Source organism: Eucalyptus grandis, chromosome 8 (assembly GCF_016545825.1).
Source record: "Eucalyptus grandis isolate ANBG69807.140 chromosome 8, ASM1654582v1, whole genome shotgun sequence".
In the NCBI taxonomy this organism is placed as follows: domain Eukaryota; kingdom Viridiplantae; phylum Streptophyta; class Magnoliopsida; order Myrtales; family Myrtaceae; genus Eucalyptus; species Eucalyptus grandis.
Window position 1 is genome coordinate 10,901,793 of NC_052619.1, and position 27,239 is coordinate 10,929,031.

At 39.8% G+C, this 27,239-nt stretch overlaps 3 protein-coding genes, 3 long non-coding RNA genes and 2 pseudogenes across 8 annotated transcripts; 4 read left to right on the forward strand and 4 right to left on the reverse strand.

Moving 5' to 3' along the window:
- The first annotated feature begins 1,591 nt into the window (after positions 1–1,591).
- On the forward strand, positions 1,592–2,677 carry LOC104416267 (F-box protein SKIP23). The gene has a single exon (XM_010027679.2). It carries the CDS (start codon positions 1,592–1,594, stop codon positions 2,675–2,677), a length of 1,086 nt encoding a protein of 361 aa, XP_010025981.2.
- Positions 2,678–5,174: 2,497 nt separating this feature from the next.
- Positions 5,175–8,022, reverse strand: LOC108956994 (annotated as a pseudogene).
- Positions 8,023–9,645: 1,623 nt separating this feature from the next.
- On the forward strand, positions 9,646–11,654 carry LOC104456428. 2 transcript variants are annotated; one of them, XR_005545335.1, is made up of 4 exons: positions 9,646–9,784; positions 10,638–10,778; positions 10,862–10,976; positions 11,640–11,654. It is a non-coding gene; the product is annotated as an uncharacterized LOC104456428 (long non-coding RNA). The 2 variants fall into 2 exon arrangements; XR_005545334.1 differs by having other exon boundaries at positions 9,664–9,784; positions 10,649–10,778.
- Positions 11,653–13,201, forward strand: LOC120286413. The gene is made up of 4 exons (XR_005545336.1): positions 11,653–11,707; positions 12,366–12,407; positions 12,876–12,935; positions 13,125–13,201. It is a non-coding gene; the product is annotated as an uncharacterized LOC120286413 (long non-coding RNA).
- A 363-nt stretch (positions 13,202–13,564) lies between these two features.
- On the forward strand, positions 13,565–17,098 carry LOC120286392 (annotated as a pseudogene).
- A 1,022-nt stretch (positions 17,099–18,120) lies between these two features.
- LOC120286836 (SH3 domain-containing protein PJ696.02-like) lies at positions 18,121–20,378 on the reverse strand. 2 transcript variants are annotated; one of them, XM_039299376.1, is made up of 4 exons: positions 20,303–20,378; positions 19,736–20,162; positions 18,795–18,990; positions 18,121–18,393 (listed from the first exon to the last, which is right to left on the reverse strand). In XM_039299376.1, exons 2-4 carry the CDS (start codon positions 19,877–19,879, stop codon positions 18,362–18,364), a joined length of 372 nt encoding a protein of 123 aa, XP_039155310.1. In that variant the 5' UTR covers positions 19,880–20,162; positions 20,303–20,378; the 3' UTR covers positions 18,121–18,361. The 2 variants fall into 2 exon arrangements, with proteins under 2 accessions (XP_039155310.1, XP_039155309.1); XM_039299375.1 differs by having other exon boundaries at positions 18,121–18,413.
- Positions 20,379–20,383: 5 nt separating this feature from the next.
- On the reverse strand, positions 20,384–21,425 carry LOC120286837. The gene is made up of 4 exons (XR_005545540.1): positions 21,411–21,425; positions 20,932–20,990; positions 20,695–20,779; positions 20,384–20,538 (listed from the first exon to the last, which is right to left on the reverse strand). It is a non-coding gene; the product is annotated as an uncharacterized LOC120286837 (long non-coding RNA).
- A 4,485-nt stretch (positions 21,426–25,910) lies between these two features.
- LOC120286954 lies at positions 25,911–26,906 on the reverse strand. Its single transcript, XM_039299570.1, has 3 exons — positions 26,550–26,906; positions 26,303–26,473; positions 25,911–25,973 (listed from the first exon to the last, which is right to left on the reverse strand). Exons 1-3 carry the CDS (start codon positions 26,904–26,906, stop codon positions 25,911–25,913), a joined length of 591 nt encoding a protein of 196 aa, XP_039155504.1.
- Between the last annotated feature and the right edge of the window lie 333 nt (positions 26,907–27,239).

Below are 27,239 nucleotides of genomic sequence, written 5' to 3' on the forward strand. Positions count from 1 at the left end.
GAGATCCAAATAAGAACGATTACAAAATCAATAGGACCAAAAGATTAAGGCTAATGGATTTGGATTTAGTGCAACAAAAAGCAAAGCTCGTTTTTTCCTTCTTTTTTTACTGACAAAGACAAACCATCGGTCCTTGTCAAACAATACTGAAAAACAATCATTTCATATGCTGGGTTGTGTTTATACCTTGGAGCAGTAGGCTATCACTTGAGGAAGTAAATGCAATCATCTTGTCCTCATTGTGAAAATTCCGTGTCACTGTTAATCAAAGAAGAAGCCAAAAGTATCTTCTCCTAACAGGTCATTTGTTACGTCATCTATGTCCCTCATTAAGACTTAAGTATAACCCAAATTTGTGAAAATTCAGGCGGAAGCATCGATTTGACCCCTTTCTTCTATTCCTCTAATAATGCATGCATCTTGAATCCGAAAAGAAAAGTTAACCACACAAACGGCCATGTACATTTCACTTTCGTCCCATCTTTTTGCATCGGTCATATTTATTTTACTTTACTTTAGTTTTGGACGCAACATATTAAGATATCATAAATCTCCAACTGCAAACTTGACATATTCAATAAGTCGGCTGCATTTACAACATTTGTTAGTCATACACTTTTTTTTTTTTATTAGCACCCATTTTCTTATAAAAAAAAAGAATGAAAAATGATATTCAATTTTCTTTTCAAAGAAGAAAAGTGGTAGATCATCTCAGCCAAGTCGGCCAACAATGTCAAGAAGCTTCGCTGAGGCACGGTCAATTCGGCCGACAACGTCACCAATGGGGTGGGCACCATTTACATCGCTGCCATCTCGGCCGTTACAGAACTAGCAATTCTAAAATTTATGCGTTAGTAGAAGCTAACAATCTTACATACGCATACAATTTTGTCACTTCAAAACATTTAGGACACATGTCGGCTCACTTGCGATTTCCTTCACTTTATCACCACAAAATCGAATGAAAATCACATTCTTTTGTTTCCTCTTCTGGTTGATATTCCTCACTTGTTTATTTTAATAATTATATATTTTCAGAAGATATTTCCAATCTAATAAAGCATAATTCAAACGAATATTTTATTTCTTTTTCCACTTAAGATTTGGATTCCTATTTAGACCGAGAATCTATCTTTGTATCGAATAGCAACTAACTTCTTTTTCAGTTAACCATTAAGGAAATTGAAACTGATACTCTAAGAAGAATTAATTTCTTTTTTTTTTCAAAAAAATAGAAGAAAAAGAAAATTTTATATCCCCACACACGTTGGTTTACTTGCAATTTTCTTCAATTTATCACACCCAAATCAAATTAATATATTAGATTATTCTGTTTCCTCTTTTGGCTGGCTGAGTGAAATATTCATTGTTTCTCTTATTTTAGCAATTTAACATAATTCAAGTGATTGCTTTGTTTCGTTTTTTCCAGTTAAGATTTGGATTCCTAGTTAGAGTCAGTGTATCTCTATAGATTAGCAAAGTATAACGTAGTATATATAGCGCTTCTGTGCTTAATTATTAACATCGTCCAAACCGATACTCTATCTCCCCTCGTGAAATTCTGCTTCCTATCAATTCGATAAAGTTGAGAATGGAGAGAAATTGGGCAGATCTTCTCCCTGAGTTGCTCGGATCGTGCTCCCAAGGCCTTTGTCCAAATGATTTGTCGGCGTTCCGAGCAGTGTGCCGCTCGTGGCGATCCGCGGCGGTCGAAGAGAGTAGCGACGTCCCGTGGTTGATGCTGGCGGACAAAAAGGGTAAGCGGTGCCGCGAGTTTTTCTGCCTCCAATGTCAACGGGTTCACAAAAAGTTCATGCCCGAGGTGAAGGCGAGGAGATGCTTCTCCTCGCGAGGTTGGGTGTTGACGATCGGCAGGGACTGGGAACTCCACATGCTGAAAAATCCCATGTCGCGTGGCAGTCATATTATTAATCTTCCCAATTTGAACAAGTTCCCCAACATCGAAGTTGAAAACTTGCGTAGGTATTATCACTCGTATGGTGCCTTCATCAATAAGTTCGTCATATCCGATAGCCCCACTACATCTCCAGATTTCAGGGTCATGGTCACCTATTACTACAATGCACGTTTAGGGCTTTGGAAACCCGGTGACGAGGAGTGGACAAAGGTTGACCACCCCAGCTCTTTTAATTTTGATGTCATATTTTATAGGGGGTGCTTTTATGCTCTTAACGCCAATGGTCACATATTGAGGTGCGACGTGAACGGACCAACTCCATCCAAAGCTCAAGTAGTTTTCGAGATGCCGCGAGATTTATTAGGTTTGGAGCAAATGTATCTAGTGCAATCGACAACAGGATCTCTACTTGTGGTGTCGCGACGGGGACAATATAGACCTCGAGGAACCTTTCGATTTCATGTTTTTGAGATTGACCTAGTAGCACAATCATGGAGAGGAATTAAGACCTTGAAGAACTCTTCGCTCTTCTTGGGCTGGAATTCTTCCTTCTCTTTGGAAGTCGATGAAAAGCATCACATTAAGCCAAATTGTATTTATTTTACTGATGATTTTATTGATAATTCCCGGGTTACTAAAGATGGAGGGGGCAAAGACATGGGAATATACCACCTCCAAGATGGTACGATCGAGCCGCACTTCCAGGGGAAATCTTACAGCCATTATTCTCCTCCGCTGTGGATCGAACCGAACTTCTAAATTTGTTATGATTGTTGATTTGAATTTCCAAAATTGTACTAGAACTTACTTCAGTTTTTTTCAGATGTCTGGGTGTGATTTCTTTATATTGTTTTATATCATTACATGTTCTAGCAAAGGCGAAACATGGTGTGATTTCTTTTTATTGTTTTATATGCTTACATGTTGTAGCAAAGGCAAAACATAGTGTCTGAACTTTAAACGAGGAAGAAATAAGGGAAAGATAAAAATATTAAGGAAAGACAATGGATGAACAACCGCTGATGTTCTTTTCGGGGATGGCCATGCAGAGATGGGCTTTAAGGAGAGACTTTAGTCTTAACACACATTAAGAACAAACTTTTCACCCTGCGTCCCCTAGGCATATTTCTCTCATAAAGTCGGGCTATTTTTCTCATAAAGCTCGAGCAAGTTTCTCCGCATTCCTCAAATTTACTGTCAAAGCTAATTTTCGAATTCTTCAAGAGCGGATATCCGGATGTGCTTTTGATGACTTTAGATCAATTTGAGTAAGAAACCACTACATCACTTGAGTATGATGAATTGATGGCGCTGATACCATTGCGATGGAGATCGTGAGAAAGGTGGAGATAGTGAGAGGTGATCATGAAATTGACGGTGGTTGAGTCAGCGTTGTTGAGACATGCTATTGGGATAATCATCATCGACAATAGAGACGCCAAAGGAGGATTTATAGGGATGACTAAAAGGCCAAATGCCGTTGCGATAATCATCATCGTAACGACAGTAGAAGTGCCAAAGGAGGATTTCTAGTGACGACTAAAAGGCCAAAAGACCATCGCGCATGGTCACTGATACGCTTCCTACTAATGACTCTACAGTTGAATAACCACGAGTTAACTAGCTTCAATATGTGGTGTCACTAAAACCGTCTATTCTTGCCTGCATCCTAGAGGCTCAACAGGAAAGAGCCACTGTCCATTCAAAAGAAGGTTTCGCCAACAGTAGCTCCAGCGTCTGCAATTCATAAGCAATCGAGAAGAAAGAAGGCTCAATGACGTCCATTGAGACATTGAGGCTCAATGACGTCTTTGTACACAACATTCCTGTTAATCAGATGCCGCGTAATCTTTTTTGGCCAGTAAAGTAAAAGTCGGAAATTTTGTTCGTTGAGATCTTGGCATCAGCCTTCCCCTGGCTATCATTCGCTTTCACCCGAAAATTGCATGAAAAAGAGGGTAAGTGAAAAGAAGAGACCAAGTGCAAAAAGGTTGACTCAAGAATCAATAACATTGTGTACATGTTTCCTTGCTGTCAATCCAGTGAGGCGCATCACCACTAATGTGAAATAATAAGCTTTCCGATGAAGTCAAAATCACAAAAGGGGAGGGGAAAAAATGCAAGATCCAATTCAATAATAAAAGGAAGATATACTTCAAACAAAGTGGGATCACCGAGCAAATCAGGTATGAATTAGAAAATCTGATGCTGCCGAGATAAGTTATACTTGATTTGTCTAAGGTTTCAGAAGAGCTGCGACATGTGAATACCAGAGATCACGCGCGACTCACACCTTAAAAGAAGAGCAGAATCACCTACACACGCCAATATATAACACTCTTTGACCAAACGGCAAAAGATAATCAGGGTACAAATCCAACGCTGCAATTCCCGGGGTCCAAGCAGAGAATTTTCTGCATAGGGGGCAGCATCGTTATCATCTAATAACCCACGAACTCTATGCTCTCATTTCTGTTCATTCCATTTTGTAGGATTGCAACTTACAGATAAGGTTGACTCCAGCTAAATCAAGACCCGGAACCACATCCTGCGGATTCTGAAAGTATGAAAACAACGTTTCGATATTATCTTTTTATTTTTATTTTTTGAGAAGACTTTGTCATGACCGAATAACAATGTTATCAAATGTTTAAGCCTAAATAGTGAGCCAATTACCAGCAGGATTTTAAGTGACTGCACGAGGATGACCAGAATCATATACTAATCCAGGAAAATGAATTCCGACTACCAAAGTTCAATGCAAATTTGATACACAGCCAGGAGAATGCAATACTAGCTTCAGAAGTCAGAGTATGCTTCATCGCTGAACATTGTATATGGTGGGGTACAAGAAAATACTGTCGCAGCTAAAATGTTTTGTGATTGTTTTTGCTGCCATTTGAAACATGTGGCTCTGAAAGCCGTATATCAGGCCAAAAGAGTAAAAGACATCCTCAGTAAGTTTGTATATAAAACCTATAATAAGTTCAAAGATTGAAAGCAAAACCATCATCGAGTAAGATATCGATAAGACACTGATGAATGTAACATTACTGAACCAGAACCATTTTCACCACTTAATTTCATATGGACAGGCATGCAAATAGATAATTGAAATGGACCGCAGAATCAGACAGTTCCTGAAATTTAACCATAACGTGCGTCATTTGGTGGAGCGGGCAACCAACAGAAACCCCTACTTATAACTGAATTGTGGGATTGACATATACCCACAGACCACACGATTAACTAAAGTCTAAATGAAGATTAGGTCAAAAACTTGCAAAGGGAAATGGCAAATCATTCTGAAAGAGCTGTAGCACCTGAATATCTTGAACAGCTCATCAATTTCAGAATCTCCAGGAAATAAAGGGCGTTGGTACGCCATCTCAGTGAATATACAGCCAACTGACCAGACATCAAGTGGGGAGGAATAGTAACAAGAACCACAAAGTATTTCTGGTACCACCTAGAAAGAAAGCCACCAATCTTAATCTATACGCAAAGTATAACCCGTCAGAGCTTAAGATAGTGTTAGCAACACTTTTTCATAGTGTCACAAGTTAAGGCATCCGAACCTTCAACAGCATTGCCTGAAGTGTTCGTCATGCCTCCCATTTGGATAGTGAAAAGTAATCAAGAATAAACTACTAACCTGCGCTAAATTCCAACAGGCTATGAAGAACTATGAAAGACATTCTAAAAACATGAAACATGCTAAGATCAGTTTTTGACATCGCAGCGATTGTTCGTCTCTTTCCTCTTATCCAAAATCCATAGTTTCCAACTTTTTGAAAATTAGTGTGATTTTTCAAGCGAGGATACCTTTCTTTGATGTAGGAATCAAGAACTGCCAGAACTAGAATGAAAGATTCAGGAAATTCAGCAATAGGAAAGATGACTCAATCTCATTGTGTTTTAATTATCTGACATTATTTGAAACCAAACTGTCACCAGGGAAATTCTTTAAAAAGCAGAATCTGCCTACTGCGCTTTGTGTGAAAGACAGAAGCGAAGACTCCAAATAAGTTAGTTGAGATACTCCTACAGTCAAAATATTCCACATTTTTCTTTTGTTATACAAACATCTACCCGACATCCAAAATTTAGCGGTGCATAACCAGAGGATGAGAAGAATATACTAAATGTGGTAAGACATACATGAGACAACCAAGAGAGAACATGACATAGGCACCTCATGTGTAAAAATTACGATAGGAATACCAAGTGCTCTTGCAAGTCCAAAGTCAGGAAGCTTTGAGGCATTTGTACACTGATCAACTAACAGATTCTAAGGCTTCAAATCTTAGTGGGGGACTCTATGTGAACAACAATACGCTATTCCACACAGTATTTGAAAAAGAAATATCTGCAAATGAAGATGGCCTTTCATCCCAAGAAAATGATCATATCGTGAAGCACAAAGGCATGGCCCTCCTAGTGTAGAAGCAAACAGCTCCCTCGCTTATGCCAGATGTGGATCCTTGGCAAAGTCTGGACATGAATCCTGCGCTTCTTCAAATCAAGTTCCAGATACTCAAAAACTAGATACAGCCTATTCTCACTATGTACTATCTCTTGTAACCTGCCATAAGCAAAAGTGACATAAGACCATAAGACAAGAAACTCATAAGTGTGATGGGATTCAGAATCCAATAAAAAATTATTACAATCAATAGGAGCAAAAAATTGAGGCAGATGAATTGGGATTTAGTGCAACGGAACACGAAGATAGTTCTTTTTCATTTTTTCCTGACAAAGACAGACCATCGTCCCTCATCAAACAATACAGAAAGACACTCCGTTTAATTATTACAATCTTATTGTCCTTTTATCAAGACTTCAGTAGGCAATTGAGCAAATTAATTACAATTAGTTGACCCGAAGATGAAGGGTCAAACGCCGGGGAAAAAAAAAGCGTCAACTTCGACAAGGAGGACAAAAAATATCCTCAATTCAAAACGACAGAAAAATAAGTAAGCAATTTTGTTCGAGTGTCAGAGGTCAGAGATATCCACCGAATTCCAAATAACCATGAAATTATATCTGTGGGACAAAACTAACGACATTTTTCAAAAAAAAAACTCATATATTTTTCCTCGTTGGACAAATCTCCGACGTAAACTTTACTGGCCAAAAAGATCATGATCATGGGGCATCGGCCATGATCAAAAGTAATGACGGGTACGTAGACGTGGTTGAGCCTTTTTTTCCTCTCGAGTTACAGAAGGCGGAGCTACCGTAGGCAAAACCTTTCCTGTTGAGCCTCTAGGGTCGAGAATGCAGATGAGAATCGACAATTTCAATGACACCACATATCGAAACTAGTTAACTAGTTAACTCGTAATTATTTGACTGTAGAGTCATTAACAGCAAGCGTTAAAGCGACCATACACGATAGTCTTTCGACTTTTTATTCGTCACCGCTCACCAGAAGTCCTTTAGTGTTCTTATACGTCGCCAACACTCGATAATCCCCGTCGCAACAGTATTGACACTTAACACTTCATCCTCATCAACGCGATTCAGGTGTTCTAGCGAAAACCTTTCTTATCTTCTCCGTCGCAATAGTATTGACACTAACACATCATCCTCATCACCGTGATTCAGGTGTTCTAGCGAAGGCAAACAGGAAAGAGCCACTGAGGATCGTACACAAAGTAAGCAGAATACCTATTATCGGAGGTTGGAGTTCAGCGTTCGGGAGGATCGACCGATCCTCCCGATCCTTCAGCGAAACCTACAAAAAAAAAAGCACAAGACTCGCTCGCTCAGTAGGGAAGGAGGAGAAAGTGACTAACGAAAGGGAATACTCACTTACAGAAAAAAAATGAGGAGTGAGTAGAGAAGGACTTACGCTCAGCACGATCGGTTTTCTCCTTCATCCATCTGGCGCAAGTTCCACCGCTGAACCTTTCTTCGTGCTCCTCGAACTGCCGGAGATTGAAGAAGAATGATCCGCACGCACCGCAGCGGCGATCGCAGCTGCGGTGCTTTATCTGGTTATGGTCCGCAAAGCCTTTGTCAGTAAACGGCTTATCGCAGGGGAAACAGAATTTCTGCTTCTTCTGGTCGATGCACTTTCTAGAGCATCGCTTCGCCATTTTCGACGGACTTTAAAGATGGAAATTGGAAGTGACCGGACTTTATGATGGGACAGCGAGGGGGAAAAGGGCGGGAAGAAAAACCGTCTAGAGGGAGAAGTCTAGAGAGAGAAAAAAAGGCCGTCGATTACATGGATCGACATGCGAATGTCGTCGGTCGAGGGATTTGTTTTTTCTTTAATAGTTTTGTGTATTTATGATAACACATGAGCATAGTCCTCCGTGCGGAAGATTTGTCCTTCTTCATTTGATGCCGCACCGTTCTCACGAAGCTCCGCGGACGTGTTTCGCCCTTTTAGAGTATTAATAAATGGTGAGCTTGCGAATCGAGTACCGTATACCTCAAAACATAATTTCACATCTAGTTCTAGAAATCCATGGACCATGGTTTCAACTTTATGGAAATGAAAACCTTGAAACTAGTTGAAATTGGTAATCTAGGAATTGAGAGGTTGTCATGTGCTAAATATGTAAAATCAACGTCGAAGATGATTATGCAATTTCCCTCAGTAAACTTAAAGACCAAAGATTCAATTTTTCACTATAGAAAAACTTGTAACGTAAGCATGATAGTCGATATTGATTGTATGACATGCTCTAGCAATCTGCATGTAATCTTTATAATATACACATTACGATTGATATTGATCATATGACATATTTGTTCTGGCAATATACATACTCCCTAATTTATGAAAGTTTAAGAAGACCCTTGAGTATCTGGATATGACAATCAAAAAATGATACTTTTTAATTGGTGCGATCGATTGAGTAGAGTTCGACTTCATTTCGATAGCTTCACAAAGTAGACTAAGTCCATAGAAACTAAGTCGTTCGCATATAATTCATGGATCCACTGTTCATGTGCAATTAGTAAGAAAGCTAAAAGCGATAGATCGGTCGGTTCAGAGCGACAAAACCTTTTAATTGAAGATAACACTGACTTTGATGACATTATCTCATTTTTGCTTTAGAAGGATCAACCATATCGTTCTGCCGCATTTAATTTCCTGGAATGACATATCTGACTACGTAGTTGACAGGCCAGTAAAGAGGCCCTTTTCATTCCCTTTCTTAAAGATAATTCTACTAGCTATGTAGTGAAAAGCAAATCTTGGAGGTCGTATCGTTAGATAGCAAAGAGTTATTGTCAAACACAACTTAAAGAAACCCGCGAGAAAATATTCAGTGGTTCGTGCGCGCCAGGTCATCCGCTGACCTGGTGCGCACAAACCAATGAAATGCCGGCACGTGTCCCCGAGCGGGACCCGCTAGAAAAGGAGGCGCAGATTTTTGCTCGGCTCGGCTCGGCTCCACCGCATCGTATTCCTCCCGCTCAAAATTTTTTTCTCTCTCTTCACTCGAATTTGCTGGGTTTTTCTCTCTCTCCTCTCTCGCCTCTCTCACTCTTCCCTCCCTCTCTCTTTCTCTCTCCGACGAACAGACGCGACCTCCTAGTCTCTCTGTGCCCTCCCTCTTTCCGACCGGCGAACCACCGCACGGGACCGGCGAGAGGACCGCGAGCAATCGACGAACCACTGCACGGGACTGGCGAGAGGACCGCGACCTCCCTCTTTCCTACCGACGAACCACCCCGAGCAAATCAGACCTGGGTTTTTTTTTTAAAGGCTGAGGGGTTGGGCTTCTTTGTTTGTGCCGGCCAGACGACGGAGAAGGCGATCATCAGAAAGGAGAAGCACCTGGAAGAGGAGACTGATGAGGACGAGGAAGTCATCTACAAAATCGAAGTTCCGGCGAACAGGTGACTGCGAAGTTGATTCGGCATTCGGTTAGATGTTGCGTGTTTCGGATGGGTTTGGAGCTGTTTCGCAAGTCGTGGGTAAATTTTGGTTCGGGGTTTAAGATGCTAGTGTCCGACTTCGGATGGGTTAAAGTCTTTCGCGGACCATGTTGCTCGTAATGGCTATCGAGATGCTGTGTGGTTCGATCTTTTCTTTGATGTTATGATGTTGTCGAAGGTTTTTTTTGTTATCTTTTCGGTCGATCAATGTGAAGGACTAATTGCATGTAATTAGAGACTTCATAAACACATTACCACCTGAAAAAGGCTCAGCTTTTGAGTAGTCCATGTGATGTAGCATTTATAGTGTGCGTCAAGGCTTTTCTTACTTATGTGTTAATAGTTTCTTTTAATAGTCTCGAAAGATTGTTACAAGTTAGGACATCTTTTCACCACTTTGTGAAGAATTCTAGTTGTATGGGGAAGCGGGTTGATATTCTGACCCTTGGGATTCCCGGTTCATGATAAGGGTCCTAAAAGGGGTTGATCTTGAATTTAGTTTATGTTCAACATTTTGTCATGCTAGATGGGTCAATCCCCAAATTTTATAGGTATTATCGTCGGCAAGAAACGTAACAAGCCTTTTTAGATTTGGTCAGCAGGTTGCGATATTGACTCCTTAATGCTGTTGGCTTTATTTTGAATCATGTCATCTAGAAACTTCATTATTTAGTTATAAGTCAAGTTTTTCAAAGAGATGATGGGTTTATCATCATTTTAGTCTGTATTGGTAATTAATGATTATTCTTCTTGATAAATTCCTGCATGTAGTGTAGAAATGACTATACTATTATAATAATAAGGTATCCTCTAGGAAATGCACAGATACGACTTGCTTTGCCTCTAAGGGCTTGCTCAGGCCCTACGTGTATTCAATAAGCAGGAGGAGACACCTCAATACAGTCTTCGTAACATCAGCAGGGGATCAATGCTTAAGATGCATGTAAAACCAGAGGTACTGATATGTGAGGATCGATCTGTCTAGATTGATCTATGCTGGAATCATTTATTACTTGAGTGACCATTTATGTGTTGCAGACCTCACAAATCCGTCCATACGTTGTTTCTGCTGTCTTAAGAGGATAACATTTGATGAAGCCAGTTATAACAGCTTCATTGATCTTCAAGACAAGCTCCATCAGAACATTTGCCGGTATTAATTTTTGGATCTTTAACATGCAGCATAATACCTGTTTTCCTTCTCTATTTCAAGATTTCAGGTTTGAGAGGAGTGGCGGGAGGACAACACATTTTTGGGAAGCTTTTACTGTGTTCATTTGAACCTTAAATGTAAAGAAGAGCGACCGTGATCTTACATTGAGATGCAACGTCCTATATGGCTTGTCCAGAGCAATGGTTTTAAAATTTCCAGCATGCAGCCAATTGTCTTTGCAAGCGTGCATTTTAGTGTGATACAATAATGTTACTTTATAAATTAAAGATGTGAGGGAAGCATTATTTATTTTTATTTTTTAAAAATAAGTCATGGCTTCACTGTTACTTATGCTCTATGTGCTCAGTAGGGGCCATATATATTATTGCCCTTAGGAGGGCTTTAAATTGTGAGAAATGCCTGGATGTGAAGAGAGGACTCCGCTGAGTTGTTTTGAATAATTTGGTGAAGTGGTGATGATAGATATGTTGCTTGAACTAGTTTTCATTCTCGAGATCTATATTCAATTTGATATTTTATTTGCATGGAATAGATGCCCAGCCCCTCAATCCCTCCACTTAGTACAGCAGATGCTTGTGCTTATGCTAGATCCTCAAAATGTTCTGCTTGGATTGACATGCTCGGATTCTCTCGATATTTTAGGCGAAGAACACTGGGTTGCAATTGGGACTCATGACTTGGATACGCTAGAAGGCCCCTTCAGCTATGAGGTGTGTGTTTGAACTAATCGCCTAAACTAGAATCTAAAATGAAGAATTCTGCACATGTCCTACTATCCTCGATTGAAGCTAAGGCCCAGCTAGAACTTAAATGGAAGATTTTCAGATTGCTGGCATAATGGATCTTGTCATGATAGAGTGTTATCCAGGCTGGAAGCTTGTTCTCACCTATTCTTTCCTTTTTTTTCTCTCTATATATTTAAATGCCTGAAGGATTCCCTCTTGAAGCTTCTTTCCACCCCACACTTTGCCTCAGCATCTATTACATGTTTTCGAGGAGTTGCAGCTGGCTAGACAAGCTTTGACCAGTTCAAGTTTTGTCATCCTCTGAGCTTGTCCCAGAGGATGGTATTACTATATATATTCGAGATACTCTATTTTGATCCCAAAAATTCATAGTATTATGTTTCCCTATCAGGAGTGCTCATCTACTAGATAAAGCATAGATGTAAACAGACATGACAAGGAATTGCACATTTGGTTTAGCTTAATATGTATGAGTCATATATTTGCTACAGCTAAATGTTTCTTCTTAATATGTCAAGTTATATATCTGCTATGGCTAAATGTTTCTTAGAGCAAAGTATGATAAAATGTTACGAGAAGTGCAGCGTATCACCGACTCATGTTCCTTTTCCTTTGGTCTCAGGCTTTGCCGCCTTCCAGTATAAGTTTCGTCCCCTTGAAGCAGGTAGTTTCATGATAAAGATTGTATTTTTCTGTTCATGCATGTGCCATGAGTCTGATCTGTAGTGAAGATCTATGTATTTGTAAGGATTTTGTTAACTGTTCTCTAGGGGCAATTCTTAAGTAGTTGATTAAGAAATTTTTATGGTTTTCAATTGGATGCACAGATTGTTCTTGTGGTGTTTGTAATTTTTCTTTGGAAAGTGAATCATATTAAATAAGTATGCTTAACAAGTGCCCTTTTGTTAACAGTGCTCTAAGGAGACTTACTAAGTAACTAAAAAGGAAATTTTGTAGTTTCCAATGCATTAGCATGTTATTTCTAATTACTATTTTGCAAAGTGAATTATTCCAAATTAAGTATGCTTAACATGTCAATGCCACTTTTGAGTTCATGAGATTGCTTTCATTTATATATTTGTTTTGTTTTCTCTACCAACTGTGATTGATGTGTTGGCTGATCGCGCCTTAGTTTCTGTTCTGATATTAGGTGAAGAACTTCAGAGCTGATGAACTAATGGAATTTTAGAAGGTGGGTCCTCAATAGCTGCTCCTTTTAATGGTCTTTTTATAACTGTCATATTTGTTTTGTTACATATATCTTATGCTTGGAACTTGCTTATTTAGTGTGCTAGTTGATATCTTCCTGTAAATGAAGAATTATGTAATAGTTCCTCATTTTTGCCATGTTGTTTTACCTGTTTTCGCTACTTTGTTGCAGTCAGATTTGAAATTGAAGAAGTTCTTGCACATAATAGAGAACTCGCCTGTGTTCCCTATTATCTATGATTCAAAGAGGTATCCTGGTTTCTTCATACACTCTTCTTTGTAATGTGAGTTCCATGTATAAATATGAAGTGTGTATATTGATGTTAAGGGAAAATAATAAATAACCACTTAAATGTAATGACATGTTGACTTAGTTTTGATTCAACCATTGCCACTTAAGTCATTAATATTGCAACCTTGAGTTATTTGGGGGTTGATTGATGCATTAGGTTCAATTTGCAAAGAGAAAATAATCTAGGCCTTCAAGCATCTTCTGCCACATTAAGCCACTAAGTGCTAGGTCTCGTTTATGAGTTGAAGTGAGATCGATTGTTCTGTTTAGGTGTCACTAGTGTTCTCAAAAAGCACTGGAGTTGCCTGGGCAGGCACCCAATGTGGCGACTTCAAAAGCACCTCAAGTGGATATTTGTGAGTACAGCGGATACCATGAAAGAACCTCCTCTTATAACTGCAAACACTGTTCTGTCCATACTTGCTGTAGATTACCCAGTCGACAAAGTAGCATGCTATGTCTCAGATGACGGGCAGCGATGCTCACCTTTGAAGCCCTTTCCGAGACATCAGAGTTTGCAATGAAGTGGGTCCCATTCTGTAAGAGATTCAATATTGAGCCTAGGGCCCCAGAATGGTATTTTTCTCAGAAGGTTGACTATTTGAAGGACAAAGTGAATCCTGAATTTGTGAGAGAACGCCGCGCCATGAGGGTCTTCAGCTTTTAACCTTTTCAAGTTTGTTGTGTGACTTTTATCTACTCTTGTGTGAAAGCCAATGTGGCGTCTTTGCCTTTACATAATCAAGGAGACTGCTTGTTTCTAGATGTCTTATATTGGCTCTCTCACCTTTCTTGTTGCAGAGAGAATATGAAGAGTTCAAAGTTCGGATAAATGGGTTGGTGGCAATGGCACAGAAAGTTCCTGAAGAGGGTTGGACAATGCAGGATGGCACTCCGTGGCCTGGGAACAATGTCAGAGATCATCCTGGAATGATCCAGGTGGATGCTGCTTTCGGGAATTTTTCTATTATTTGTGGCATAAGATTTATGAAGTTGGCTTACATTCAGAGAATTTAAAGTCGTCTTTCATTTAATCATCTTTATGCAGGTTTTCCTTGGCCAAAATGGTGACCGTGATGTTGAAGGAAATGAATTACCTCGGCTAGTTTATGTCTCTCGAGAAGAGACCTGGTTTTGATCATCACAAGAAAGCTGGTGCCATGAATGCTCTGGTATGAATCCCTGTCTACCCGAAGTACCTTTCAAAGTCTGGACTTACTTCTCAGCTGTTTATATCATCTCTCTCAAGTTGCTGAATTACCTGCTATTTTGTGAGTCGTTAATCAAGGTGCGGGTCTCAGCAGTCATCACAAATGCCCTTATTTGCTGAACGTGGATTGTGATCATTATATAAACAACAGCAAGGCTCTTCGAGAAGCCATGTGCTTCATGATGGATCCAATTTCGGGCAAGAAGACATGTTATGTGCAATTTCCACAGAGATTTGACGGGATAGATCGTCATGATAGATACTCAAATCGTAATGTAGTATTTTTTGATGTAAGTAAACATATATATAGGCCTCATTAATATCGTAATGTTCTTCCTTTCCTTTTTTCAGAAAAAAAGCAAATTATTCATATATACTTATGTCTATACTGTTGAATCCAGATAAATATGAAGGGTTTGGATGGTAAACAAGGACCAATTTATGTCGGAACTGGTTGTGTCTTCCGGAGGCAGGCTTTGTATGGATATGATGCCCCAATGAAAAAGAAACCTCCCGGGAAAACATGTAACTGTTGGCCAAAATGGTGCTGCTTGTGTTGTGGATCTAGAAAAGAGGTAGGAAAATGAAGTCCGATGAGCAAAAGAAGACAGGGAGGAACAGGGAGGCTTCAAAGCAGATTCATGCACTGGAAAATATTGAAGAGGGAATTGAAGGTGCCCATTTTCTATCTAAATTAATCTTTGGACTTGCATGTTGTTCCACTTGTATCAAGTAGTTGATTTTCCAAATATATGCTTTATCTGAAATCTTCATTTTTTACGCTGCATTCATTTCTACGATTGTGATTTCACATAGTAGTCTTATGGCGCTTGCTTGTTATTTCTTATAATAGAAATGGATAGATGCAAAATGATACGTACTTTTTGGAACTATATTTCAGGTCTAGACAATGAAAAATCATCACTAATGTCCCGAGTAAAGTTCGAGAAGAAATTCGGTCAATTCCCAGTTTTTATAGCTAAAACCCTGATGGAAGAAGGTGGTGCCCCAAAGGGAGCCACTACTGCATCACTTTTGAAAGAAGCCATTCATGTCATTAGCTGTGGTTATGAGGACAAAACGGAATGGGGAAAAGAGGTAAAGATCTTACAATTTCAGCAGAAGTCACTGCTTTTGATACTGTATCGAGATTGTCTACTTTGCATTGCGCTTATTGTCTACTTGTAACTATCCCTTAGGTGGGCTGGATATATGGCTCCGTTACAGAGGATATTCTAACGGGCTTCAAGATGCATTGTCATGGCTGGCGATCTGTATACTGCGTGCCTAAGCGGCCCGCTTTCAAGGGTTCAGCTCCAATAAACCTATCAGATCGCCTGCATCAGGTTCTCCGTTGGGCTCTTGGAAAGGTTGAGATCCTTTTGAGCAGGCATTGTCCGATATGGTATGGGTATGGCTGTGGCTTAAAATGGTTAGAGCGGTTTTCTTACATCAACTCGGTCGTCTATCCTTTGACTTCCATTCCCTTGATCGCATATTGTACTCTTCCAGCCGTTTGTCTTCTAACGGGAAAGTTTATTGTCCCTGAGGTAAGTTCCACCACACTTCCAGGAGTTCTGTGCTTGCTCGAGCAATTGATTTTGCTTGATTGCAACAAGACCATTGCTGACTTTACCTTGTCAACATTGTTGCAGATGAGCAACTATGCTAGTCTCATTTTCATGGCACTCTTTATATCTATTGCGGCTACAGGCATCCTTGAGATGCGGTGGGGTGGTGTCGGCATCCACGACTGGTGGAGAAATGAGCAGTTCTGGGTAATTGGTGGGGTCTCCTGTCACCTGTTTGCTCTCTTCCAGGGTCTACTAAAAGTTTTGGCTGGAGTCAGCACAAATTTCACGGTCACGTCCAAAGCCGGAGATGATGGAGAATTCTTTGAGCTATACCTCTTTAAGTGGACATCACTGTTAATCCCTCCCTTGACTCTGCTCATCCTAAACATAATTGGAGTCATTGTCGGCGTTTCAGATGCCATCACTAATGGCTACGAATCTTGGGGTCCACTGTTTGGTAAACTTTTCTTTGCTTTGTGGGTCATTGTTCATCTGTATCCCTTCCTCAAGGGATTCATGGGAAAACAAGATCGGTTACCTACAATCATAATTGTTTGGGCAATTCTTCTTGCCTCGATTTTAACTCTTTTATGGGTCCGAATAAACCCTTTCATGTCCAAGGACGGCATCGTACTAGAGGTATGTGGATTGGATTGCAACTAGGATTAGGTGAGCTGGAATGTTGTAGTCACTAAAAAATTTACCTGTAGAAATTTTGTTGCTGTATTTTGCACTTGATTTTGTTCGTTGGTTGAAGACTCGAAGAGGAGGGCACCCTTTTGCAATTGGCGGTGGGATTCATCAATGAGAAGGCTCCTTGAAGGGTATATGTACAAAAAAAGGAAAATTGAAAAGAAGAAAGGAAAAGTATGATTTTTGGCAGATGTGGGCCTTGAGTTGTGCAAAATCCTCTCGATTGTTTCCGCGTGTTTAGTGTTGCAATGAGGTGGATGAAACAAGATAGTTTGTAACTCCGGAAAAGTAAAGCTCATAGTGCTACTCGAGAAATGTAGCACTTTTTCAAGTGATGATCTATCTTTTTATCAATGCTAGCAGGGGCTGCTGAATCATACCGTTTCCGCATTTTCCGTTGTTTTCTTACTCCAATGGGACAAGCGGGATGTTTCTGGAAATATTCTTGCTGCATATGCGAGCTTCTGCATTTGTTTTATATCAGTACTTAAAACTTGTTAGGCACCCCGTTCATGTGAGGCACCCCGTTCATGTGAACATGGTACACTTGCTGGGTGGATGGACTTGGACGTGGAGACGGAAGCAATTATTGCACTGGTCATTAAAATTTGCATGCGGATGTCAAATCTATTTTCAGAAAGCCGCATGCACTGTGCAGCGTGATCAGGGGATTAACCTTGTTAGTTAAGCTATGATGATTTTTCCCCATTTTAATAATTTAGATTCAGAATTAGGATTCTGTATTCTGTGTTCTTGCATTAGTATCTTCACGCAAAAACAAAGATGACAACAGTTGAAGCTCGTGGTGTTTTACTTTAGTGAAGGGTGTCGTGCCAAGAATCCAACACAAGCGCACTTTTAGGACGTTCAGCCTGACTCGGAATTTTCGTAGTTCACACAATTGGCTGTTTTCCCGATAAGCTTCTGTCTTACAGGAGAAGATTGACTCGATAAAATGGAAATACACAGTTCGCTGTGGTCTTGTAACACGTCTCTTTCTTCATGTCAATTCCTAATTCAATATTTTCATTGCCATCACCTTGATAACTCGGATGACATTGAAATACATCTGAAGGAGCACTATCAATTGCATAAACTTTAGCACGTTCGTTCTCACTTGCATAAGGCACTAACATTTCCTCAGGCACTCCCATCTTCCAACTTCTCAAGATCGATATACTCTGCAATCATGGCAGAGACTTCCCGCTCCATTGACTCTTTCTTGTTCTTGATTGTAAGCTCATGTACAGTTTTGGTAGTCAATGCCATGGTCGTCTGGTGTGTCTGTCCCTTCATGTTCCATAGCATGGGAGTATTCTGACATAGCCATGTCCTCAGGATGCTCATCGTCGGTGACTCTGAGGAAAGCTCCCCCGTCTTCTTTGGTTTTCAACGGAGACTTGTTTAAAAATTAAGTTGTGCTTTCTTGAATTCCGCAGTTTGCTCTGCAGGATGATCCTCGTGATCTTTCAAACCTTCTACAGCAACTACTGGAGCATTTTCTCCCAACTTTGTGCTCCTTACCTTTATAGTATCGGCAATGTTTACATTTCAATTACTAAGTCTCGCTTCCTCGGTGTCTGCATCCACTTCACTTTCTGAGTTGTCAGCAAAGACAGGGCTCATTGTAAGTATGTCTGCTACTCCACTTGACTCTCCAAAGACTTGTTTTCTGCATTGGGAAACAAAACACTAATGCAATATAATCAACAAAGCGAATGTAGGAATTAAGGGTTTACATTATGAAATGAAGATGTGAATAAGTACTTACTGTGAATCAACGTATCTATGATTGATGAAACCGAAGAGATTTTAGGATATTTGCTCCTGTCTTGTTTCTAGATTTAATCTTTTCTAACTTCAAGAGGATTGTAAGTAGCTTCACTTCGTTTCACTCTCAGTATGACAACGGCCATTAAAACGGTTAATATCATAGGATACTATCACATTAAAAACGGTTAATATCATAGGATACTATCCATGTTTTTGCATAGCAATGTATACATACCCCAAAAATCAGTCCAGAGGACAACTCCACAGTTTAAAAGGAAAAATAGCTATATAGATGAGTACCTTTACTGCAGCTGTACGTATAACAAGCAGCACAGCCACCATCCCCCACTCGTACATCAGCTTCAGCAGCCCTTCCAATGGCACAAACTGCTGCACTCAAACCAGCCCCAACTGAAAAATGAGCAGTACCATCAAATGTCTTCACAGCCTCAGTTGATCTCAACACTATAACGAAGTCTGTCAATTCTCCTCCAGCCTGCAATCACCCTTGACTGGTTACTATTGACTGGAATAAGGATATCTCTACATAAAATATAACACAAAATCAAACATTTCTTGCAGGGATAATCTTTTCATTTATGTATTTGATTTTTACTATTATTGTTGTTATCATTTCGGGAGGAAGGGGAATTGACTAAAGATTTCTTTAGTTGATTTTTATGTTTTATGCAAGACTTCTTTGCTCGAGCTTAAGCCACACAAGCAGAAACTATTGATGCGATAGACATGTTAACAGAAAGGGAACGATTATAAGTAACACAAGGGCAATCTCTGGCTCAGGGACTTCTCCCACTTCCACAAAAGCAAAACACAAATTCAGAGAAAGGGAACAGAGATGCAGAAAGGAACTTGAAAACTCAATGGCAACATGGTAATCAAACAAAAAGTCCAAATCTCATCCTGAGAAATACTGTTCTTAGATAGAGTTCCAGAAAGGAGAAACAAATGGCACATTCCATGAAATAGAAGGATGACAGACCAGACATTTACAAAGGAAAATTCTCACAGAGACCATGGAAATGAAGCAGACAATACGTCAAGCATTCCGGATGGAGTAAAAAATCAAATTGGTGTTTATTATCTAAACAATCATTTTGAGCACGTTGATTCACATGGTTAATCTGCAGACTGCATGAAAGCCAAAAACACTTGTTGGTTCCGACGCTTGGCCCTTAAGGTTGATGAAATCAAAATCCAGGTATACGATAAAACAAGCCTACCTGTGCTCCCCACCCTATTCCACATGAAGAAATTGCAGAAGGTGGAGACCATGAGCTGTCTTCCCTACGAGCAACCACAAGGCCTGTTCCAATATTGTAGGTTACCATCATACCAACTTTCACAACAGTAATTATCGCATACATGACTGTCTCGACCTGCTGATTTACACCACCAGATGAACACAAAATACACAAAGTAGTTTATGTAATTTCTCAACTTCCCTGGTCAGCGATGCTCCTAAATCAATTGCATTTCAAGAGCTCTTTCAAGCTGCTAGATGCCCACTGTTTTCTGTCACTTCCATACTGAGGAATATTTTCGTGATACAAAACAAGCTTTGAAGAGTAAGTTCAGCAACCATGGTCGCAGTAGATGCATATTTGGATGAGTGTGGCACTAATGATGATGCCTCAGCTGTGCATACACCTGCCATATACCAACGACTAGTTTCTTAAGAGCAACTTGAAGCATTTCTGAGGAGAAGTCTAAAACAGGACAAACCAAGCAATCAGAACGGTTTGTAAGGAAATAATGAGAGCAGTACACAAGGGACCCATATGACATACTGTCAAGCAAGAGATGACCCCTCTTGCATCTAATCTGCACTCTGCTTGGATTTGTGCTTCGATTTCTTGTCTCGTTCTCATAGGTTTCACATGCCAATTGTTATCAAGAATAAAAGAAATCAGAGGACAGGGGTTTGAAGGAATTACTCATCATGTGAACTAAGGCCCCAGCAAGACCTCAGCTTCCTGTTGATGTGTTTCATATCTTTCTCAGAAGGGAATTTATATGTCCTAACCTGTATTCAATCAGCAGCATGAAGAACAAATTAGAAACTTTTTATCAATACCTAGAACTTGGTTCACATGACTTGCATTTTCAAGTAGAATTGAGATCGCAAGACCAGTTATGCTTTTATATTTTGAGATAAATGCGAGAAAACTTGAGGATTTACCGAGGAATCTATCGCATTCAGATGCTGAATGAGCTCTGTGCTGCTGTGAATGGAATTTTGGCATATGAGCATGTTCTCTAGGTATCTGAAAAGAAGCATAAATTTCAATTGACCCAATCATCATTACAACTAAGGTACCAACAGAATCAGACCAACTGGCTGCCCCAATGTAGAGATGTCTATGGCAAGTAATTCTTATTGTTGGTTTCATAAAAAAAAAATTGAGTTTCTTTTAACCTTTCATAGTCCAGAACTCTATGCACCTCATTAGCATGACGCAAAGCCGCCAATGCCAGCTGCACCAGAAATCATAAAAAAGCCTTTAAGAATATAACATGGGAGTTCAGCTACACCATCAAACTAAGGAGAAATTCTAAAGGATTTATTCAGTGAGGTAGAGACCAAGATCTTGGAAGCGCTCAAGAGTTATAATTTCCAAACACATCCACTATTACCGGTATTGCAGCCAACATTTCTAAAGGTTACAAAATTGCTCCTGCACCATATTTCTCTGTTGCCCAGATACCCATTTAACACGTTGAAGCATCTGACATGAGTTCAACTCCTTTTATTCGAACAAATCTATACTCCTCATATAGAGTATATAAACCTAATGGGAAATTATCCAAAAATTGAAAGCAAGTTGCCGGGCCTAAAAATTTGCTCATGAACCAAGTAAAAGTAGAACTGTAAGAAAAGGAAAATGCAAGAAGTACCTGTCCAGGAGGAAAAGAAAGTGGTGCATCAGTAACCACAATTTTGTCTACCTCCTCTTTTGCAGTTTTCTGGAAATTATCAAGAACCATAATGCAGAAAATTAGTGTGACATGAGGATATGAGCAGTCTATTTCCAAAAGTACACATTTGCAGCAGTAATAGAAATAAGAAGAAGAATATAAACAGGAACATATAAAAAGAAACAATTGACTTAATATACTGTTCAACGAAGATTCTATAACGCTTGGGTCAGAGGCTCTCACATACATAAGGCAGAAGCCATGTAATAACACTATTTGAAGTTCATCAAAAGCATGCAAATTTCTGAGCACAAACATCCCCAGCAGTATGGCGAAATGCCAGATGTCAGCTCAACCCACCTGCTTATTGTAGCCTTTAAGCTTAATTTCCTTCCAAGGGTCATGCTTCTCTAATGTCAAGCAACTAAGTTGATGCACATGGGGTGGTTTTGTGTTTACTTCCCACATGTTATACTTACAACTAAGGTTCTCACTCAGTTAGATCTGTTAAGAAGCAAATAAGTTTATTGAGGTAGATATACAGTTCCATAAAGTGCTAAAGACTGGCCTTGCGCATACACAAATATAACAGGGCAACGATTTGGCATTTCTCAATTGCATGTTCATCTACAAACAAATACGCTCAATTTAACAATGGTTTAAGGCGATGACCCACTAACCATATGAGGTGGTTGTTGTCATAAGGAACTGGCATCGAAAGCTTTCTCCTTGAGTTAAGTTCCTCGATAGGTAAAACTCCGTTACAATTGAGAGGAGATCCTTCATCTCAGCCCCACTAGCTGCGATCAAGACTCTACCATCGGAGTTAATGGTTATTTTTGAATTTCGGACCAAATCTCCCATGAAATCTGAGAGAGCGCTCTGAGTGGAAAATTGAAAGTTAGGGTAGACGAGAGAAGGAATGTTGGGCAGGTGATGCATGTCAGTTTCCACTGAGTGAAGACCTGTTAAATCAGATACTAGAGACATATCTAGTCCAGCCTTTTCAGCACAACTCAATCCAGACATGCTAAACTCAAAGACTTCTCTCTGCATGGTGGATTGTTCGGCAATTCTGGTGCCTAGGGGCCCAGTAGTTGAGTGGACATCTGCAATCATAATAAATAAACCATTACTTGACCATCCCCTCTCACGACAAGTAACCTGTTTAATTGCAAAGAGCACTGCAACACATGTCCTACAAAAGCTATATTGTTTTCTTTAGAAGCAGATCTTGGTTTCAGTGATCTCGTAAACCTATATAGATGGTTCAGCACTTTAGCCAGTTCTACCAACCCCAACAGTAATCCCCCATTTGTTGTTGAAATTCGGTTTCCATGAATGTTCTGACCATACAAATGCAAGTGCCATGACTAAATTGCTAGTTTCAGTTTCCATTAAGCTTATGATTCTACAAATTCGTGTGGCCTAATATAATTGCTTATACCGTCAAGCACTTGCAAATGGATACAAATTCAGATTCTTAAGTAGTTTTGTGGTAAGATGATTTAAAACTGTAAGGGTGATAAATAATAGTGGCCCCAAAAAATTTCATTATCTCTGTGGCATGAAGGGTGAGATTTTCATCAAATGAAATCAATGACTTGAAGCTTGTAATTAACAAATTTACATGAGAAATAAATTATACCCAGAAGGAACGCGAGCACTTTATTTCAAGGTCTCTCCTTTTGGACAAGCTGACATATAACGTGAATTGATTTAAAACAAATAAAAAAATAAAAGAGAGAGAGATCTTCAACTGAGTATTACATGCATACCTTGCAAATCTAGAATCACGGGATCTTTCTCCACAGATTCAATCTGCACACACCGCTTTGCTGCTAACAGTACATATAGGGGTTCCACTGCCTCCTTGAATTGATTAGGACTGAGGGTCATGGATCCCAATCTTATAATGTCTTGTCATGTCCTAGCAGTAGGCAAAATTGGCTGAAGATCCTGCACTTTCCATAATTAGATTTCCCGAATGTAGGATGCAAAATAACAAGGAACCGACACCTGACCAACATTAACCATTTCTATAATCTAACATAGAACAAAAGAAAAGTCCCTAGCAAACATCACTGCACATAGATCTAAACCACCCTAAACAATTGAGGAGGTCAAAATCAACAAAGACAAAGCTTCGCAACGTGCAAGCACCAATGAAAAGCAAAATTTAATTGCAACTTCGCAACACTCTTTAAACCCGAAATCACCAAGATTGGAGCATCAAGCCACGGAGGTCAAGATGGAGTTGTAAAATTTCAATCTTTTAGACAAAGAGTGATGAAAAAACAAAAAACTCGTGATCAAGAGATCTTACATAGATGAATCTCCTAGAGAACCAGAGTTCTGCAACACATCAGAGGCCCAGTCAACGACGTGCACAGTGCAGCATCGAAACTCACAAAAGCCGCAGCTAACGACGAGCTACAGAGCTAAAACACCACACGACCCAATCAAAGACCGAACGCCAAGCAGCAAGCACGGAGCTGCCACGACAACAGAACAAAATCGACAACACCGCACAAGAATCAACAGATGGAAGCTATCTAAAGCGCTTCGGCAATCCCTAGGCACGAAACCCAGTTCGTTCCGATTCGAATCTGCGACGTACGGAATCGAGAGGAACCGAGAGAAGTCGAGACTCACCCTGACGACTCTGCTCGCGCCTTGCTCCTGACCAAGAACGAGGCTCGGTGGATAACCATGCGAAGCCATCAAGCAGAACTCCGCCATCATCGACCAAGAACGAGGCGAGGAGGGAAGCGCTTAGGGTGAGTGAGAGGGCTCGAGACAAAGAGGAGGGGGGCGCTTGGGGTGACTGAGAGGGCTCGGGACAGAGAGGAGAGGAGTGCTTGAGGAAGAGAGGCAGAAGCGGGAAGAAATAGCACACGCTCCGTTGAAAAAAAGCAGAGAAAATGCAGCAGGCCTCTCCTTCGCCGCGCCGTCGACCCCGCCCAAGTCCGCCGAGATCTCCCTCGTGACCGAGCGGGCCAGCGTTAGGGACAGCGCTCGGTCAGCGGTGGGGAGCCTGGTGCCGCTTGGGAACAAGACCGAGATGCCAGAGGCAGATGACCAACGAGACTTTTGGGTAGGCGGAGGCCGAGGAGGAGGAGGCGGAGACGGAGGCCGAGGCGGAGGCGGAGGAGGTGGGATGCGCGGAAAAGTAAACAGAGGAAGGCTCTGAGCGTTCTTGGTTCTTTTACGAGGAGAGAGAGAACTCGCCCATTCAAGTGAGGAGAGAGAAAAATTTTGGGCGGGAGGACGTCCTTTCTTTTCTGCAGTGGAGCCAAGCCCAGCCAGCCGAATACTAGCCCTTTTCTCATTTTTCAGGGTCCCGCTCGGAACAGGTGTCGGTATCTAAGTGGTATGTGTGCGCCACATCAGCGGATGACGTGGCGCACACATACCACTGAATATTTTTTCGTTAACTATGTATTTAAAGTTGGATATCCTCATATCCTATCAAATCTACCATTTGGTGAACTACGGATTTAAAATCAAATATCCTCATATCTTATCCAATTTATTGTTTGGTGAACTACGTATTTAAATTTGGATACATTAGGCAAGTACAAATTTGCAAGTTTAATATTCACAAAATCATCTAAAATATTATATCTTTTTCAAATTAACAGATTCTCATCGAATTTGATGATTACATATTATAATAATCTTTTATGTTCCTTTGAAATAATATTTTGGTTACCCCCTTCAACATCAAACGCTTTTAGAATAACCTCAATTTCCATATATTCACTTTGAAATATGATTTTTTTTTCTCTCGTACAAGTTTTTCGTTTGTTTCCATTTTGTTACGGGTTCAATACCAAATCAAACAAATGCCCAATTAGAACAAAGCATAAAGTCTGAAGTTCATTTGCTTTTTTTCCTAGCTGTCATGAGGATGTAATGCCAATTAATCACGTTAATGAACGATCTCTCGAACAATTTGCATTTATAAAGTACCTTACATTTGTTGAATATCGACCGGCTGCATTTTGACCAAAGTAAACTCATGTTCATGTTCATATAAGATGTGAATTGTCTTGACTTAAGGCTCCTTTTAAGTTTGTGGCTAGGTTTTCTGCCAAAAGACAAAGAAAATATTTAAGAAAATAAAAGACAGATGCAAAGAATATTATAAATAATGGTTTGCTTGGCAATCAACATAGAGATAAAGTTTCAAGCCATATCCAACTCTTTTCAAGTCATGGCTACAAGCAAAAGGTCCCAAAAGATAACATTAATGCTTATAGCTAGCCCCAAAAAACCTTCAAAAAAAAAAAAAAGAAGAAAAAAAGAAAAAAGTAGGGAGAGAAAACATATCTCTTACAAACTCGGAAACAACTCAATATAACTAAAATCATAAACACCAAATATAAGACTCTAAAACAGATGTCCAATTTGGAACAAAGCTTAAAGTGCTAATTCGATATGACTTCATTAATTGCGATCCATCACTCCCAATCATCACTCATTCTCTTCTCTCATCTCTTGGAGAAGTAATTCCTCAAATGCTTTCCCTGTCATCTCCTTGAATCCCAAAAATAGATGAATATTCCCAGGATCCTTCACAATTTTTCTACATAATTTTATTCTATCCATGGTACCTAAAGACATTTGAAGAAGCTCCTCATTGATTTTTTATTTGTCATTATCCAAATCCTTAGCATGTGCGATGCGGCTAGCGATCATCTCCATTCTCTCGTTAGCTTTTTCCAAGAATGAGCCAAAAGTTCCTACTATCTCAATTAAGCCAGCAGCCCATTTGTCACTTGCTTTAGCCCCTTTTTTTTTTTTCTTGAAGAATCAGAAACATTTTATGTTTGATAAGATGATAGTGGCGGTAAGTTTTGACTTACACTATTGGTTGCCACATTATCATGATTTTCACCTTCATGATCTACAGCCGCATGAGCTTCTGAAGGGTCTTCACTGAGATTTCCCTTGGCACGGTCTTTTCCAAATACGGTTGCTAGTCGATCATATTGAGGGAAGGACTTCCCTCTCAAAGAAGTAGCTCCTGGATAGGTCTACAAAGAAAATATATTATTTTGTTAAAAATGAAACAATTAATAAAGAAGAAAAATGAGAAGAAGAGATACAAACCTTGCAATATTTTTGCCAACTATCCTCAAAATGAATATCAACACAATGTTTTTCATGGTCCCATCCAAAGCCACTTTGATTCCTCAAGTCATATATCTGATTATACAACTTTTTCAAGTTTTTCATTTTTGACTCTATGTGAGGATTACTCTTGATGTTAGAATAAGGGAACTTTTCTTCAAACCACTTCTCTAACATAATCATGTAACCACTCTTGAAGCCGTTATCGGCTTTCATTCCTCGCACAACTAATTCTTCAAGACCATCTAGAAGTGCATTTTCTTCATCTATTGTCCATACATGTCGATCTCTCTTTGTTCCCCTTCCTTGAGTTTGACTGAAATTGCTACCTTCCATTCCTAAACATCTCATTGCAATTTCAGAAAATTTAATGATGGAAGATAACATGATAGAGGAAATTTAATTATAGAGACAGCATAGTACTTCAAATTTAAAATGATAAAGTCATGATTTAAACAAATGATGATATTATTAATTGTCTTAGAACCTTTAAAACCTACAATACATAGAATGCAATATATTGATAAACGCTTATCTTACCAATAGGGATATTTAAACCATTGGGTTTAACTAAATCATCTTGAAGCACTCTAGAATCCGCTGCTGAGCCTTCCCATCCAGGTAAAACATAAACGAATCTCATGTCACGTGAGCAAACTCCTAATACAT